The sequence below is a fragment of the Pogonomyrmex barbatus genome, unplaced genomic scaffold (genome assembly GCF_055798465.1).
Source record: "Pogonomyrmex barbatus isolate J1 unplaced genomic scaffold, ASM5579846v1 scaffold2, whole genome shotgun sequence".
Lineage (NCBI taxonomy): Eukaryota > Metazoa > Arthropoda > Insecta > Hymenoptera > Formicidae > Pogonomyrmex > Pogonomyrmex barbatus.
The window spans coordinates 4489275-4504174 of NW_028297116.1; the positions used below are offsets into that span (position 1 = coordinate 4489275).

The 14900-nt window shown below is 34.1% G+C and overlaps 3 protein-coding genes across 5 annotated transcripts; 1 reads left to right on the forward strand and 2 right to left on the reverse strand.

The window, feature by feature from the left end:
• Window positions 1-332: 332 nt before the first annotated feature.
• On the reverse strand, window positions 333-8317 carry mon2 (Mon2 homolog, regulator of endosome-to-Golgi trafficking). 3 transcript variants are annotated; one of them, XM_089077593.1, is made up of 15 exons: window positions 7739-8317; window positions 7346-7477; window positions 7072-7254; window positions 6758-6994; window positions 6558-6683; window positions 6212-6409; window positions 5866-6112; window positions 5552-5702; window positions 5150-5392; window positions 4781-5067; window positions 2365-4696; window positions 2101-2285; window positions 1728-1971; window positions 1494-1576; window positions 333-1410 (listed from the first exon to the last, which is right to left on the reverse strand). In XM_089077593.1, the coding sequence occupies exons 1-15, from the start codon at window positions 7871-7873 to the stop codon at window positions 1241-1243; spliced, it is 4953 nt and encodes a 1650-aa protein (XP_088933719.1). In that variant the 5' UTR covers window positions 7874-8317; the 3' UTR covers window positions 333-1240. The 3 variants fall into 3 exon arrangements, with proteins under 3 accessions (XP_088933719.1, XP_088933720.1, XP_011631155.2); XM_089077594.1 differs by having other exon boundaries at window positions 1494-1570; window positions 5552-5705; XM_011632853.2 differs by having other exon boundaries at window positions 5552-5705.
• An 804-nt stretch (window positions 8318-9121) lies between these two features.
• Window positions 9122-10677, forward strand: mRpL13 (mitochondrial ribosomal protein L13). Its single transcript, XM_011632852.3, has 4 exons — window positions 9122-9435; window positions 9595-9718; window positions 10113-10267; window positions 10372-10677. The coding sequence occupies exons 1-4, from the start codon at window positions 9412-9414 to the stop codon at window positions 10603-10605; spliced, it is 537 nt and encodes a 178-aa protein (XP_011631154.2). The 5' UTR covers window positions 9122-9411; the 3' UTR covers window positions 10606-10677.
• Window positions 10659-14122, reverse strand: LOC105423182 (uncharacterized). Its single transcript, XM_011632851.2, has 3 exons — window positions 13918-14122; window positions 12347-13292; window positions 10659-12150 (listed from the first exon to the last, which is right to left on the reverse strand). Exons 1-3 carry the CDS (start codon window positions 14035-14037, stop codon window positions 10982-10984), a joined length of 2235 nt encoding a protein of 744 aa, XP_011631153.2. The 5' UTR covers window positions 14038-14122; the 3' UTR covers window positions 10659-10981.
• Between the last annotated feature and the right edge of the window lie 778 nt (window positions 14123-14900).

Genomic DNA, 14900 nt, shown 5'->3' on the forward strand with positions numbered 1-14900 from the left:
CTCTCAAGAAACAAAATATTTTTTTACCTCTCCTTTCTTCTATCAATCTTAATTCAACGCTGGACATGGAATAAAAGAATCTTTAATGTTCTTTATACAAACTTTTGAAATATTCAAACAACTAAATAATTTACAAAATTTATAAAAATTTAGTAACCATTGCATAATTTATTAGATTTTTATCGTATTGCATATTATATTATTTTTCGGATAAAACAATTATCTTACTTTATTAGTATTCAATAATTGATTTAAATCAAATAAATGTTTAGGATAGGAATATTGATAATTCAAGGATATAATATGGAATCTCTGAAATGGAAAAGCATAAATAACAGTTGCTCAGAGAGAGCTTTATTTAATTTGCATAAGTTTATTTACATTTTGATAATATAATTTACGACGTCGCGCAATTTGTAAGAATAGTAAATGATAGTTTATATTATTTATAAAATCGCCTCTGCATCTTAGTATTTATATATATCTCATATTAATATTTACAACACACCAATTAAAAAAGCTGTCTTGTACATTTCCCACAGGTATATACAGCATTCCTTTTGTATACTCGGAACGATAACAAACTACGATTGCGCTATTAGAACACATAATTCCTACACTCTCTGGAGAATATTTATTAGGTAATAAATTCTCTTTCGCAATTTCATATATCTCAAACGAGAAACATTTCAATTTCTAATTTGTCATTACTTCCTAATTATTTCGAATTTAATCGACATAACAATCCTGTAATAAAAGTTCTTCGCATTGCTACTAGTAAATAGACCTGATAAAGAGATCTTTATTATTCTCCCTGACATAATCGCAAAGTCGAAAAAACGACAAACGAAAATTATGCAAATTTATACAAAATTCCTATGAGAACGTTAATCTAAAAACTATTCGCATTTTGATTATTATTGTACTGCAACGTCGTAAAAATAATATGTATATTGACAGATGAGCAGAATAAATTCCAGCGATCTAGAAGATTACTTCGCGATCGTACAAGACTACTGAAATTGTACTTACAACAAAAGACCTAATATGATATTTATTCTACTATTGGCGTGTAATTATGCAGTAAACTCATTATTCTTCCATATAAAACCAGAGAATCGTTAATTGCAGGTATATTTTGTCACACATCAGAACGTCGTTACACAAGCAAATTACTCACCCTGTACGTCAATTATTAGTGCAAGTCCGCGCTCTCAGTGAAAAGAAATGAATGTATTGGTCAAACGCCATTGGGAGTTGGCGTGCTGTGAACCGGTGCTCGCAATAAATCATGATATTGCAACAAAGCCTCTCGCAAGGATCTAGATACTTGTCCTGAAGTAGTTGCAATCGTGCATTCCACTAAACATGGGTATAGTCCGATCAGTTGTTCCCATACTGATCTTTCGACTAAAATGCAAATGATCATTTGTTAAATATATATAGCACAGCAATATTATTTTATATAAAATAAATGGAAAATAAAAATGCACCTTTATTGGGAGGTGCTTTCTTGAGCGATACTACGAGAGTGGCAACGGCTTTCAGAACAAACGATATCTCTGACAACCTGTACCTAGAAAAGGTTTCTATAATAAGTACTTAAAATAATTTACATTTCAAATGTAGAATGCTTCTTTCCAAATAAAAGGTCCAGTAGAATAGAAATAGAATCAACTAAAACCATTTCCAGAAAACCATTTATCAGAAGGCTTCAATACTATTACCTAGGCAAAGGACATTTTCCGCTCCGTCTTTCACTTTCAATATATCGACGTAGAACTTCTTGAAATCTATGCAGCAAAGCCGTAACTGCCAAACGTCCAGCAATTCCGCCCTCGTCATTTTCTGAATTCTTTTTAGGACTATTTTCCGCGTCATTGTTCAGTCCATCTAATAAAGAAAACTGCAACAAAGTCTCGAAGCAAGTTTTCGCGAATTCTTCTCGTAATTTTGTTTCTGCTCCGTTCTCTGTACAAGAAAAAGATATCTTTTTATCAAAGAAAAATTTAACATGAGCAATTTTTAGCAAATTTAAAGAGAGATATATATATATATATATTGAGATATATATATATATATATATATATATATATATACCGATATTTGCTGTAGTGGCCGAATGTATAGAGCCCTTATTTAAAAGCATAACAACTCTCAATATAAATTGATGAGGTATATGCTGAGAATGCGGTAATACTTCGTCCCTCAGTAATTCCATAACCTGGCAATCTACTGCTTCGTCGGCTTGGATCTCTTCCACTCCTCGTTCGACATTTAGTACACTGCAATTGATCAAAAACTTTTTAGCTTGCTTTTAAAACGATAAGTTAAAGACATAGAGATTTCAAATCAATAATTTACCTTTTGGGGAACAAGAAATCGTCTAACGTGCTCGCAAGTTCGAGCCACATGCTTTGGAACTGCTCGGGATATTTTCTGGCAAGCGGCAACCCGGTGTGCAGAACGGCCAAAAGACTGGTCACGGCCAATTTCCATGTGGTCGCGGATGGACATGCATATTTCATGGCTAACGGTACGTGCAGCGCTTCCACAATGTGCTTTAGTACCTGACCGTCGATCACGGCCATCTCGTGCGCAGTCTTCTGATATAGACTTACGACCATCGACAGAGCTTTCTCGCCAAATGGAACATAATTCATAGTGACCCAGTCAGCGGACACGCCTCTGATCTGAGAAATGTGTTTCGTGGGTATTTTACCGTAGGTCGGAGCCTCGCACGCCAGCTTCGAGAAACTCAACAATTGAAGAAATATCAGTACGATCATCATACGTAAGTTGTCTGGGCCGTTTAACGCTTCTTTTTGCAAAAGCTCCATAGAGTGTAACACTTCATCTTGCAGATGAGTAAGAACTACATCAGGCACCGACGGCAAAATGTACGGCGTCGATTCGCCATGCACCGGAACAGCTACCGCATTCTTCAAAACGATACATAATTTCTGCAAATCGGGACCGGTAAACTTGTTTCTAATATGTTGGAAAACGCCTGGGAATATATGCATCAGCGCAGTCAGAAATGCTTGGGAGGGCACGTAAGGCTCGGTATCGCCTTCCTGCGGTGGCGCGGTACTTTCCATTCCGATATTGAGCCAGACGCGCCACGTCACCGTCCACAAACCTTCCGAATCGTTTGACTGAATTACCTCGGTGCCGTCACTTCCCTTTGGTTGAAAGAGGATCTCTTGAAATGATTTCAGTGCCGCCAATGACACCTCATTGTTCTTGCTAAGCGCAGAATTCTCGATGAATTCGAGAAGCAATGACCACGCTCTAGGAAAATCTCCTAACATTTGCAACAATTGGCGTTTCGTATTAAATACTCTGGCTACACCACTTAATGTTAAAACCTGCGTTTCCGCCCATTGTTTCTGCGCTGTATTTCTGCTATGATGAATAAGTATGTTCCCACTGGTATCAACCTTTTCGCTGCTAGCTGAATTCGACAAGCTCCTTACTTTATCTAACAATGGAAACAATACTTGCCAGAGTACAGCTTGCCACGTGGGTTGATGCAGAAGGCTACCATGCGCGGATATGGTCGAGAATAGAGTTTGACTTGCAGATTTGCGTACGGCGGGTCGCGAATCGACGCACAGATCTCCTAATCTTGCATAGAGACACATCCAGAGTTTATCGAACGACGGCATATTAGTTGTACCAGGAAAATCGGGAAATACCGATGACGAATCTCCACGCAGACAAACGCACAATTTCTCCTGGTTCTGATAAAAGTAGTCGCTTATATTCCACATTAGACCGACAGCTGTCAGCGAGATGTTTAATTCTTGCGTCTGTGATCCAAATTTAGCTGCTGTATCAACGCACAGCGGAAGACATCGCCAAGGCATCACTGGCAAAAAGTCCGTTACGACCAGCTGTAAACATTGGAAAGCTATGCGCACCAGAGCTTCCCCATGATGATCAGAAACTGCTCCTATAATACTGAGAACTAAAGGCCAACCATGGTATAATGTTTCCCCGGCACCATGAAGTACTTGCAAGACACATTCTAGCTGTCGTTGTCTGACGTCTCCATGACGCACGGACGATAACTCAGACAATGGCCCTAGCAATAGAGTTTGTAATTTTTGATTATCACGGAGCGGTTGCGGGTATTTATGCTGAAGAGCCATCTTGACAAGATATGTGATCGCTTCTACGCCCCATTCTCTCATACGAATGTGCGGATGCTGGCAAACTTCCAATAAATGATTTGTCAAAGGTCTCCAGAGTACTTCCACACGTGGCAAGTTTACCAAACCTGTTTCTAGAAGTTTAGCGACAGCGAACAGAGAAGGTTCACGATTAGAATACGCCAATTCCATAGCTTCATGACTTAGTTTGCACAGAGCGTCTATCAAATGATGCAGAGCAACGTCGTCAAGATGTTGACTACTCTCGAATAATCTACTGAGCATAGCGCTGAGTACTGGTAGATCCGCCATAACAGCATTCGTGAGTACAGCATTCGGATCAGCTGCGGTTCTTCCTGCTTTTAATGACCCGCCGGTAGAAGGTTTTAAACCGAGTATCCAAACAAGATGTTGGAGAGTAGTAAGTACCAAATGCCATGCACTACCAAGTATGCTACCATGACAATGAGCCAATGACAACAAGGCGCGCATACATTGCAGATTTTTCGCAGTCAACATGACAGGACCTTGATGAGCACCTAAACATAATCAATGTGACAAAAAATTAATCAAATAATAATATAATGCACATAATTGATCGTTTAAGAGAGCTATTGTCCTACCAATTGGTAAAGACGCCGTTGGCAATGGTGTACCAACGGCTACTACTTGTTGCCTATAATCGGGCTCGCCCATTGTCAAGTTATACTGAGTCGAGTCCTGATGTCTTGCCGTTGGTATACCTTGAGGTGCATTGTACAGTACGGTCAAGGCATAATTAGGCGGTAAAGACGCTTTACATATCGCAGTAATAAAAGCATCGCGTGGAGCTTGCAGGTCCAATTGACCACACAGAGACGCAAAGGTTTGAATTGCTTTTAGAACATTTTCTGTTGCCGATTCGTCCGTACTGCAGATTCACAAATATATTATAATACAAATATAATCTCGTTCTTTCCCAATATTATATAAAATATTTGCAAGACTGCTACCTGGCATCTATTAACGGACTGAGAGCTGCCAATAGACCACACCAGCTAGAGTTTATTAATTGTACGTGAAGCTTTCGTTCAGATTCACTCGGCTGATAGATCTGATTTTCGCTGCTGTCGTCTTTCGATCCATTTATGGCTAATGCGATCGACCTTATGATATCTAACAGGCACGCGTAAGCTATACTGATTCCATAACCAATCGGTATTTGCGGTGGTTCGACTTTATCCAACATTTCCAAACTAGAACAATTTTGCGTTATCATTGATTCTTAATGTGTGCTGTTTTTATCATGAAAAAGATACAATATTATTGTAAACAATAATATTGTAATTAATAGTAAGTTGTAATATTGTAATATTGTAATATTGTAATATTGTAAATAATAGTATTGTGCTAACTAAGTTGGTTTAGCCTGTCCGCTCGTAAATGTTGCTACCACTGGCAACCAAATACCGCGTGAATAAAAACCGGGTTGAGGTGATACGCCAGGCCCGATGGGCATTCCTGTGAATAATGGAGAACCTGTGCTCTGAGGCATGGCTGTACTTGCTGCTGTTGAAGACAAAAAATTGTCATATAATATTCTTGAAGAATATATATAGGTAGTAATAGAGACTAAATAATTTGCATACAAAAAGACTTTGGAATAAATTAAAAATACAATAGGTAACATTATTAACTTTATAACTATTCAAAATATAATGTAGCACACCTGTCTGACTCATCATCTGTGGATTTACAAAGAGGCTATGTACATATGCACCTAAGCTATTGACAATGTCTTGAAAAATATTTGTAGCATGTGGCTTTAAGTCATAACATTCGCAGAAATTTGTCAGCAAGTCTGCTTGAACTGTCATTTTATGCAAAACTTCCAATGCTAAAGCTCTTTGCCAAGTAGGTTTATCAGGATCCAGGAATTTCACAATTAAAGATAAGAATATTTCACATTCTGTCACCTAAAATATTAAAATATTTTAATTCATGCTGATATTAAATTTGTGTATAAATATATAAATAATAATTTATATAAAATATATAAATTTTGATATATTTACCAACAAGGAATGATATTTTTGTATCAAAATTGACACAACTCGCAGTAGCCTCATACTAATAGGAAAATAAGGTTTGTCTAAAGGCGTAGCTTGTTGCAAAGACGCTGGTACCGAATTACGATACTTGATATTAGGCGAAAACAATTTTATCACAAGCGCACACACTCTTTCCTTCAATAAGAAGCTAAACTCTGGATGCTAAAAATTACATTTATATATATATATATATATATATATATATATATATATATATATATATATAATCTTTACACATAATCTAATCAGATAAAGGATATATTTTTTAGGATAATTTTTCTATCTTTAAGAAATACATTAGTTTATTTACCTTAAAAAAAACTGACGAAAAGTTTATTAAAACCGACTCTAGCAACTCCAAACCAAAAGTTCTAGTCATTTCAGTAATGCCTATTAACCAATACGGTTGATCAGCATTCACCAATTGTACAAGATCCTAAAATCAAATGTGCAAAGTAATAAATCATATTTTATAGATTTACACAATTAAACAAATATCTGATAAATCACCTGAAACATCAAATATGCATCTGCAGCGCAAGGACCGAGATCTTGAGGCGCTTGATTCGTTGGAATTTTCAGTTTTTCTAAATTTACTTCGTCAGATTCTGGCTGATCAGGACTTTGCTCATCCTCGGCAACTACTCTCTCAAACACTAAAGATACTAATTGCCTTACAGTAGCACCAGCTGTGTTTATCGTTGTACAATCTTTTGTGAAATGTAATCGAAAACAAAGCACTAGGTTCTAGAAAAAGTTTATTTTGAATAAATAAAAATTTTATTAAAAAAAAATAAGATATTTAGATGTAAATGAATCCTTACTCTTGCCAAGATATCTCCATGTACTACAGTATTACTTGTAAGTAACAGTGTTACCGTCTGCAAAACTTTAACTTCCTCTGTACCTGATTCCATTAACAACCATAAAGTATCTGTAATATATCGAGCACCTTTCTGATCTATCGCTTGTTGCGTTATTAGTCTTTGCATCATGCCTAAGCAAAACTGAAAAAGTCATAAAAATTGTGTACAAACTTCATAAAATTTTATTTCCTTTTAAAGATAACATGCGTTCATAAAACATAGCTTTCAATACCTTGATGATTTTTACATCCTTACTTTCGCAGCCTTGAACTAGAGGATAAAGAATTTGATTTACAATATAATAAATTGATGTCCCTGGGTTACTGGAGGCTATTCTCAACTTTGTAATTCCTTCCTCGCATGACTGCAACAAACATATGATAGTGACTATAAATTCAAACAGCAATATACTTTTTCTTGATTTAAAAAGATCTTTTAACATAAATATATTTAAACTAGACTCCATAGTTGTCAATTTCTAAAATACAAATATTCTGGAAGTTATATAAATTTTCTCTAAATTGTTTCCAAACAATTTAATCTTCCGCAATAAAAAGAAAAACATACCAAACTAAACAACTAAAGGAAAGTTTCAGCTTATGAGTTTGGTCAACTTGCCACATACCTCCTTTATTTGCGGATACTTCTTCTTGGTTTCCGAGGCAAGTACCTTGAGGTCCGACTGCAGAGTCTCCAGGAACTTGGAGGCATTCTCCGGATTATTGCCGACGACGGCACTCGCCATTGTCATCGCTGACATCGCCTGCACTGTTGCCCGCGTTTCCCTAGATCAACACAACCTCCGAGACCGGGGGCATGATCGCTCGCTACCGGGTCGAGAGGCTAAGCGCCACGACGCTCAGCGGTCGGGCGGTGGTCGAGTTGGCACGGTCCGTCACGCCGATCGTCGTTGACAGCGACAGCGACAGTGACAGCGGACGGGCGACGACGGCGGTCCATGGGAATCGCCCTCTCGAAGTCGCCGCGCGTTTGCGGATCACATCGGACGACTCGCCACGGAAATAAACTCGTAAATCACCCTCGTAGACGCAGACACTGACGCGACGTCGTTGTGTCCCCTGTCTCGTCCTCTCTCTCGCTGGCGTACGTGCTCGCGAAAACGATTCGTGACTACGACGGAACCTCCTGGGCGCGATCGCACGATTGACACACGATTGCACACGATGACACAGACACGTATGCAACCGCGCGGCGCTGCTGCGCTGTCACCGCACCGCACCGCACCGCACCGCACCGCACCGCGCGGCTGCGGCCGCATTCGCATCAATTTAACGCGGGCAATTGTGTAAAAATTTGAAAACAATAATAATAATAATAATAATAATAATAATAATAATAATAATGTTTCCTAATCATAAATGTATTTAAACAATTAAATGTTTAATATATAAGAAGAAATATAGTCGGAAATATATAAGCATTGTTTCATAATGCATGAATCTATTAATGAATTAAAATTTTGCATTTCTTTTTGCACATTTTTAATCTAATTTGTGATACATATCCAGTTTAATCGATCTCGATCAATTTGAACCAGTTACAGTCAAAAACGCTATTAATTCAATAAGTAAAATCAACAGTGTACAACAGAATTTCAAATATATATAATTTTTATTTTTTTTTTCTTCTGTATGTTACAAACATGTGATTCTATTATAATACAAATATTACTTGACGGTTTAGTTGCCATTAAGATAATCAGCGATTAATTCAACAGATAGAATTGCTTACAACAAAATTTTTAAATATATAATTTTAAATATATAATTCTAATAATTCTAATAATCTAATAATAATTTTATTCTATTATGTTGATAAAATAGTGCAGATAAGTTAAGCGCTGATTAAAATAATCAGCACTCTGATTCTATTGTTTTATCTATTTTATATTTAAATGTTCAAGTAAAATAAAACATTCTGTACTAACTTGATTGTACAAAAAAATTTAATTTTATGAAAAAAAAATTATTTTATTCCTTTTACGTGTTCTCGGTCTATTTTTATTTTGCTTTGTTGCTTTGCAATTTTTTTTCGTTGTCTTGCTTGTTTAAATTATTTATAATTAAATATAAATACAATTAAATATAATCTTGAAATGAAATTAAATATAATCTTAAACATAAATTAATCCTTTTTCTTGATAATTGATGTGAATGTATCTATTCGAAGTCAACGTGCCGCGGCTTATTGTGCCCTAACCTCAAATTTGAGTGAGATATAACCTAAAAGAGTTGCGCTACAAGATTGAATAAAAGACATTTATTGTTAGAATTTATCATGTCAATTGCGCGACGAGGACAGGTTTGTGTCTTCTTGATATTATGTGTAATAATCATATCACTTTTTTATATATTTACATTGTTTATAGTCGGTACAGGTACTTGATTGGTTTTCCTAGTTTTAAATTCACGATAGATTTTGCAAGAATAATTCAAATCTTTGTCTTTGATTTATTTCTAGCAATGGGGAACATTCGCCCGTATCTGGCACATATTCGATGCAAAATGGCAAGATCCATACAAAAGTGCTGAAGTGATAAGGCATTATCTTATGGGAATGTACAAACCGATTTATCATCCATTGAGCAAGTATCACAATAGCCTTTCTTCCTTTCTTAGTATCTATTTTGTGTAACATTTGTACACACATAATGTTATTTCTTGCTTAAATAAGAAAGTATTAACTTGGATTACAAATAGAATTGTCAATAAAAATATTTATATAAATTTTACAATACAAAAATATTTGTATAATTGTATCTAACATATAGAAGATTAGAACAAAATTTTTTATTATTCACAAATTACATTATTATAAATTTTTTTATTATTTATTATCACTGATGAATAAGAAAGTATATAAGATTATATATCATAAAAATCCACAAACTTTAATCAGAAAATATAAACATAATTATTGAGAAGAAAAAATTCTGACACCATTATTAATTGTTAATGTTTTTTTAATAATTTTTATAGATGATTGTGGAGATCACGTAGTAGTAATAAACAGTAAAGACATTGCTTTACGTGGTGATGAATGGCGAAAACGTGTATACTTTCATCATACTACATATCATGGAGGTGCTACTTGGACTCTGGCATGGGAATTACATCACAAGGATCCCACTATGGTAACTGATTCTTGCAAACAGAAAATATACAATACATTTTTATTGGAGTTTTTATTATATGATTTTATGATTTATTATATGATTTTATATGAAACTTGAAACAGATTGTAGAAAAAGCTGTATACAGAGCATTGCCGAAAAATTTACAACGGAGGCACACTATGCAAAGATTACATATATTCCCAGAAGAGAAGATACCAGAAGATGTGTTGAAAAATATTACTAACCAAATCAAACAGCTTAGACCTGTCCCTGTAAAACTAGATCATATTCCACAGGAAGAAGTAGACAATTATCCGCAACTTTTAAAATATCCTCAAAATTATATTCTTAAATAACAAATTTAATGTAAATACTATATATATAGTAATGTATTTAAAATAATAATACATTTATATATTAACGTCAAAGCCTGATTTTTTATTTACATAAGTACAGCCGATAAACAATATATTGCTTGTGTTTAATAAGAGAATCCTAATTTTAATCCTAACATAATAATATAATTATAATACATATAATTATATACAATCTATTTACAATTGTGTGCGCGAAATGTAAATATAAAAATGTGTGTGTGTGTGTGTGTGTGTGTGTGTGTGTGTGTGTGTGTGGGTGTAAAATTTCATATGCACCCCACACACACACACACACACACACATACATAAATATTCCATATATACATATATGAAATTTTAATATTTAATATTACAATTAAAATTCCTCCCATTTCTCCGTAATACTAGGTGATTCGTCATCAGCATTACTCACAATTATAGAATACGTATGCGAAGTATTCCATTTATTTTGTTTTATTTTATGAAACGGTTCATCTAATTCCACATCTCTCAATGATTCCGTCATGTCGACGACTTGCCGTTGCGATAAGTTCTTCCCGTACAGTTCTGTGTCTTGTACATCAAAATTATACAAGTTGTGTAAAATAGGTACGTCGCAAAACAAACATTCTGGTTCTTCATACATATTTTCTAAACATGGATGAAATATTTGTCTACATATCGGACAAATACGGTATTCTAACAATGTTATCTGCAATAATGTCGTGCTACACCTCGATAACTTGTGACCACTCGGACACGGTTGGACGTGCCACACCTCATCTATTTCTTCGTCGCATAGCGTACACTTCTCAATCCGATTCGGATAGAATGCAGTCGCGTTTAATGTTGCCCGAACGCGTTGATGTATAATGTTATCTGTATTGTTTGTATCTTCATCTACATTTCTTTGGTACATTTCCAGATATCGTCTTAACAAAGTCACGGCGAGAGTCTGATCGTCCGACAACGTGGTCTTCTTCATCGAATTTTCAAGATATGTACAAGCGGAATGTAAAAAGATTAAGGGAAGCGTTTGTGTTATTTTAGACTCTCTTATGTGATCCATATTCGGCATTGGTTTCTTTGTCGTGCACACGTTCATTATTACTGTCATCCACATTGCTATTTGTAGTTTACACAGCGACAATGACTCCAACTTCTTCGGAATTGGGCAAAGTACCGCAGATAGATCATTCGACTTGGTAGCTTTAAGTCTAATCATTTCCATACAATCCCAAATACTCCCAAGATTTGTACTATTGTTAATAATAGATAATGGATCATACACCGCACCTCTTAAACCGAATACATGCATTATACTCGGTTCCCTTGTCACGAGATGATCATATATTGTATTTGGACTAGTTATATTTACAAATATCACTTTATTTGGCGAATGAGCGAGTCCCAAATATTGGACATTCGTCTGTGATAAATTATTTTTAACATCAATATTAACTAAATCGTTCGATTGTATGTCAATTACAAAAATATTGTTCCGTATAGTGATCAAAAATTGCTGAGCAATAATGGGAATTACACCTAAAACAATATAATATACTTTATAGATTAGATAATCGTAATTACTTTATAGATTAGATAGCCATAGTATACTTTATAGATTAGATAGTAATAGTATACTTTAAAGATTAATTAAAAAATTTTTATATAATATAAAAATGAAAAACTAGTAAAATGTAAAATTTAAATGTAAACTATAATTTTCAATAATTTTTACCTGTAATGTTAGATTGCATATGCAGATATCGCATACTCTTCAATCCTTCCATTAGATTTATACATAGTAACAAAAGAAAAGGACCCTTGGCAACAAGAATCTTTATATTTGATTTATCTTGAAGAATTATGTACATATAATTAATTGCTATATTATCAGAATCGATATATTTTGTTACTGATACTGTTTGTAAATTATTGTTATTTCTGTCTATCAAGTTTATACCATATATTTCACCATTACAATATCCAACAATGATCAAATATTTGTTTGCGTTAATAGTGACCCAACATAACACATTAACTTTTAAAGGATTATTTAAATTTATTCTACCAACAAGCATAGGTTGCAAGCTAGTTTTGAAGTTCGATACCCTAGATATTTTCCAAATTAATATATCGCCATAACAATAAGCTACAGAAAAATATGCAAAAGAAATGTCTCCTTTTTTGTAGAGTTCACTCCAAGTTATGGAGCAGGCCTGCAATTTTCTAAAGCTTTCAATTATATTTGCATACTGGTTACTTGATTTCGCATGAAAACGTTTATTACGTTTATTATGTTCATTCAAACTAGTTTTGATTTCATCTTCTACAATTTTCATTCGGAAGGATGAAATGTCGCATATGGAATGCCAATTATTAGAAACTTTATGCAACAATTCAACCGCACCAGTCGAGTTTAATATCGCTAATATACATTGTTTGCGAAAAATCAAATTCTTTGGTGACCATGCTGCCTTTACTATCCTTGGGAGCTTATCAGGTATACCATCTAATTTCGATGAAATATCATTCATAAGAGCTGAATAAATCTCTTCATGTTGTAGATTCCATTCCAAGGATCCTATCTTATCGATAAACGCTGATAATGTGTCGGGAGGATATATGAAGGAACGGGTAAACTTGAAAATTGGATTAGGTGACATAGGTGACGGCTGTAGTTCCTGTAAAACAAAATTATCATTTTTTTTCTAATTAACTTTTTCTAATTCTTAAATATCAATTAATATACTTGTCTTTAAGATATTTTATCTCTAGTCTCTTCTATCAATGTAGATTAATTTTAATCTAAATTTTAATCTAAATTTAATTTATTCATCTTTTTCTAATTCTTAAAACTGTAAGAAGATAAAAAATAAAATAGATTGAAAATTATAAAGTAAATCTACATTAAATGAAATAAATATATTAATTCTCACAAGTCTATAACTCTAAAGCTTGAAAGTTTCTGGAAAATTATTTTCAAAAATTGTGAGATTTTTAGATTTCATAAAAAATATAGAGTAAGGACTGGATTTGAATCCACTATCTGTCAATTGCTAGTCAATCGCTGCTCGTACTAAGCTACACGTGAGCTAAACTAAATTTGGTGAGGTTAGATTTTCTCATCCAATTGATTCCACATTCATATGCACATTCATATGCATTTATATATCACTTTGACAGATACAAATAAAGTTCACAGATCGCATAAATCGCAGAAATTACTTACTACTCATCTCTCCTTTCGATTTAAGCGCAATACCGAATTATATTAATCTTCGCAAAGAAGGACAAAATGTTACTTACGAGCACGTGAATACCATTCTCTGTAATTATCGAGATCTGATTGTCGGGTGACCATTGCGTCGCGAACGGAAGTGTCACTAACGGAGAAATATTGACATTACAAAATTCTTCCGTTTCCATCACGACGCGTTAATCATCGACCGAGTGACCTATCCTATCCTTCATTTAGCAACACCAACTTCTATCCGATATATTTTAAAATAACGGAAGTCGGAAGTTCCACTTAGACATCTCGATATCTCGCACTGATCTTCGACCGATCGATGTATTACTTGAAATTTCTCTTCGAATACTTTTATAACAAATGGCTGGCCACAGCAATAAAAATCTGAAAAAACAAAAATTTGCGGAAAATTCAGATAAGTAAATTTTAAATTCTTCTTTGTTTCAATTTAATGAGAAATTGCGTTTTCAATTAGTAATTTGCAATAAAAAATTGAAAAAATAAAACTGACATATATAACTCAGATTGAAAAAGGAATAATGAAGAAGCAAAAAATTTTAAGAAAAAAAGATACCATACAGACATCATACTTGCACGCTTCAAAAACGTTGCTACAATATTGTGACATTGCAACAATCTTGCAATAATTGCAAAATTTGTGTTGTATAAAGTTGGATTTTAAGGATGATTTTGATTAAACACTGCTTACTTAACCGACGATTAATTTATTTAATAATATTTTTCATTATAAATACTAATATTTTAACGTTAACACACATAATTATTTATCATGTGTCTGTTACATGAAAAGAAATATTAAATTAGGATAATGAATATAAAAAGGATAACGAAATAAGAAAGAATAAAGAAATTTCATTATAAGCCGATTCTGCCGATTGAATTAATCGTGCAAATTAATCAGAATTTAATCGAACTTATCCCTATTCCCTGGCGAAAATAAGGCGTAAATAAAGAGTTGAGCGTAAGTCGAATGTAACTGAAGAGTGACAGAAGTGTAAAACAAATCTTCTAAGAAGCG

Bases quoted from the DNA above. Each gene is read 5' to 3' on its own strand.
- mon2 (XM_011632853.2), bottom strand. From the start codon at position 7,873: ATGTCAGCGATGACAATGGCGAGTGCCGTCGTCGGCAATAATCCGGAG. The intron at 6,113-6,211 runs GTAAATATATCA...TTAATATTTTAG, and splicing joins AAAAATATCATTCCTTGTTG to GTGACAGAATGTGAAATATT. The intron at 4,697-4,780 runs GTAGGACAATAG...GATTATGTTTAG, and splicing joins AACGGCGTCTTTACCAATTG to GTGCTCATCAAGGTCCTGTC.
- mRpL13 (XM_011632852.3), top strand. From the start codon at position 9,412: ATGTCAATTGCGCGACGAGGACAG. The intron at 9,436-9,594 runs GTTTGTGTCTTC...ATTTATTTCTAG, and splicing joins CAATTGCGCGACGAGGACAG to CAATGGGGAACATTCGCCCG. The intron at 10,268-10,371 runs GTAACTGATTCT...AACTTGAAACAG, and splicing joins ATCACAAGGATCCCACTATG to ATTGTAGAAAAAGCTGTATA.
- LOC105423182 (XM_011632851.2), bottom strand. From the start codon at position 14,037: ATGGAAACGGAAGAATTTTGTAATGTCAATATTTCTCCGTTAGTGACA. The intron at 13,293-13,917 runs GTAAGTAACATT...TTTGTTTTACAG, and splicing joins AGAATGGTATTCACGTGCTC to GAACTACAGCCGTCACCTAT. The intron at 12,151-12,346 runs GTAAAAATTATT...ATATTGTTTTAG, and splicing joins TATGCAATCTAACATTACAG to GTGTAATTCCCATTATTGCT.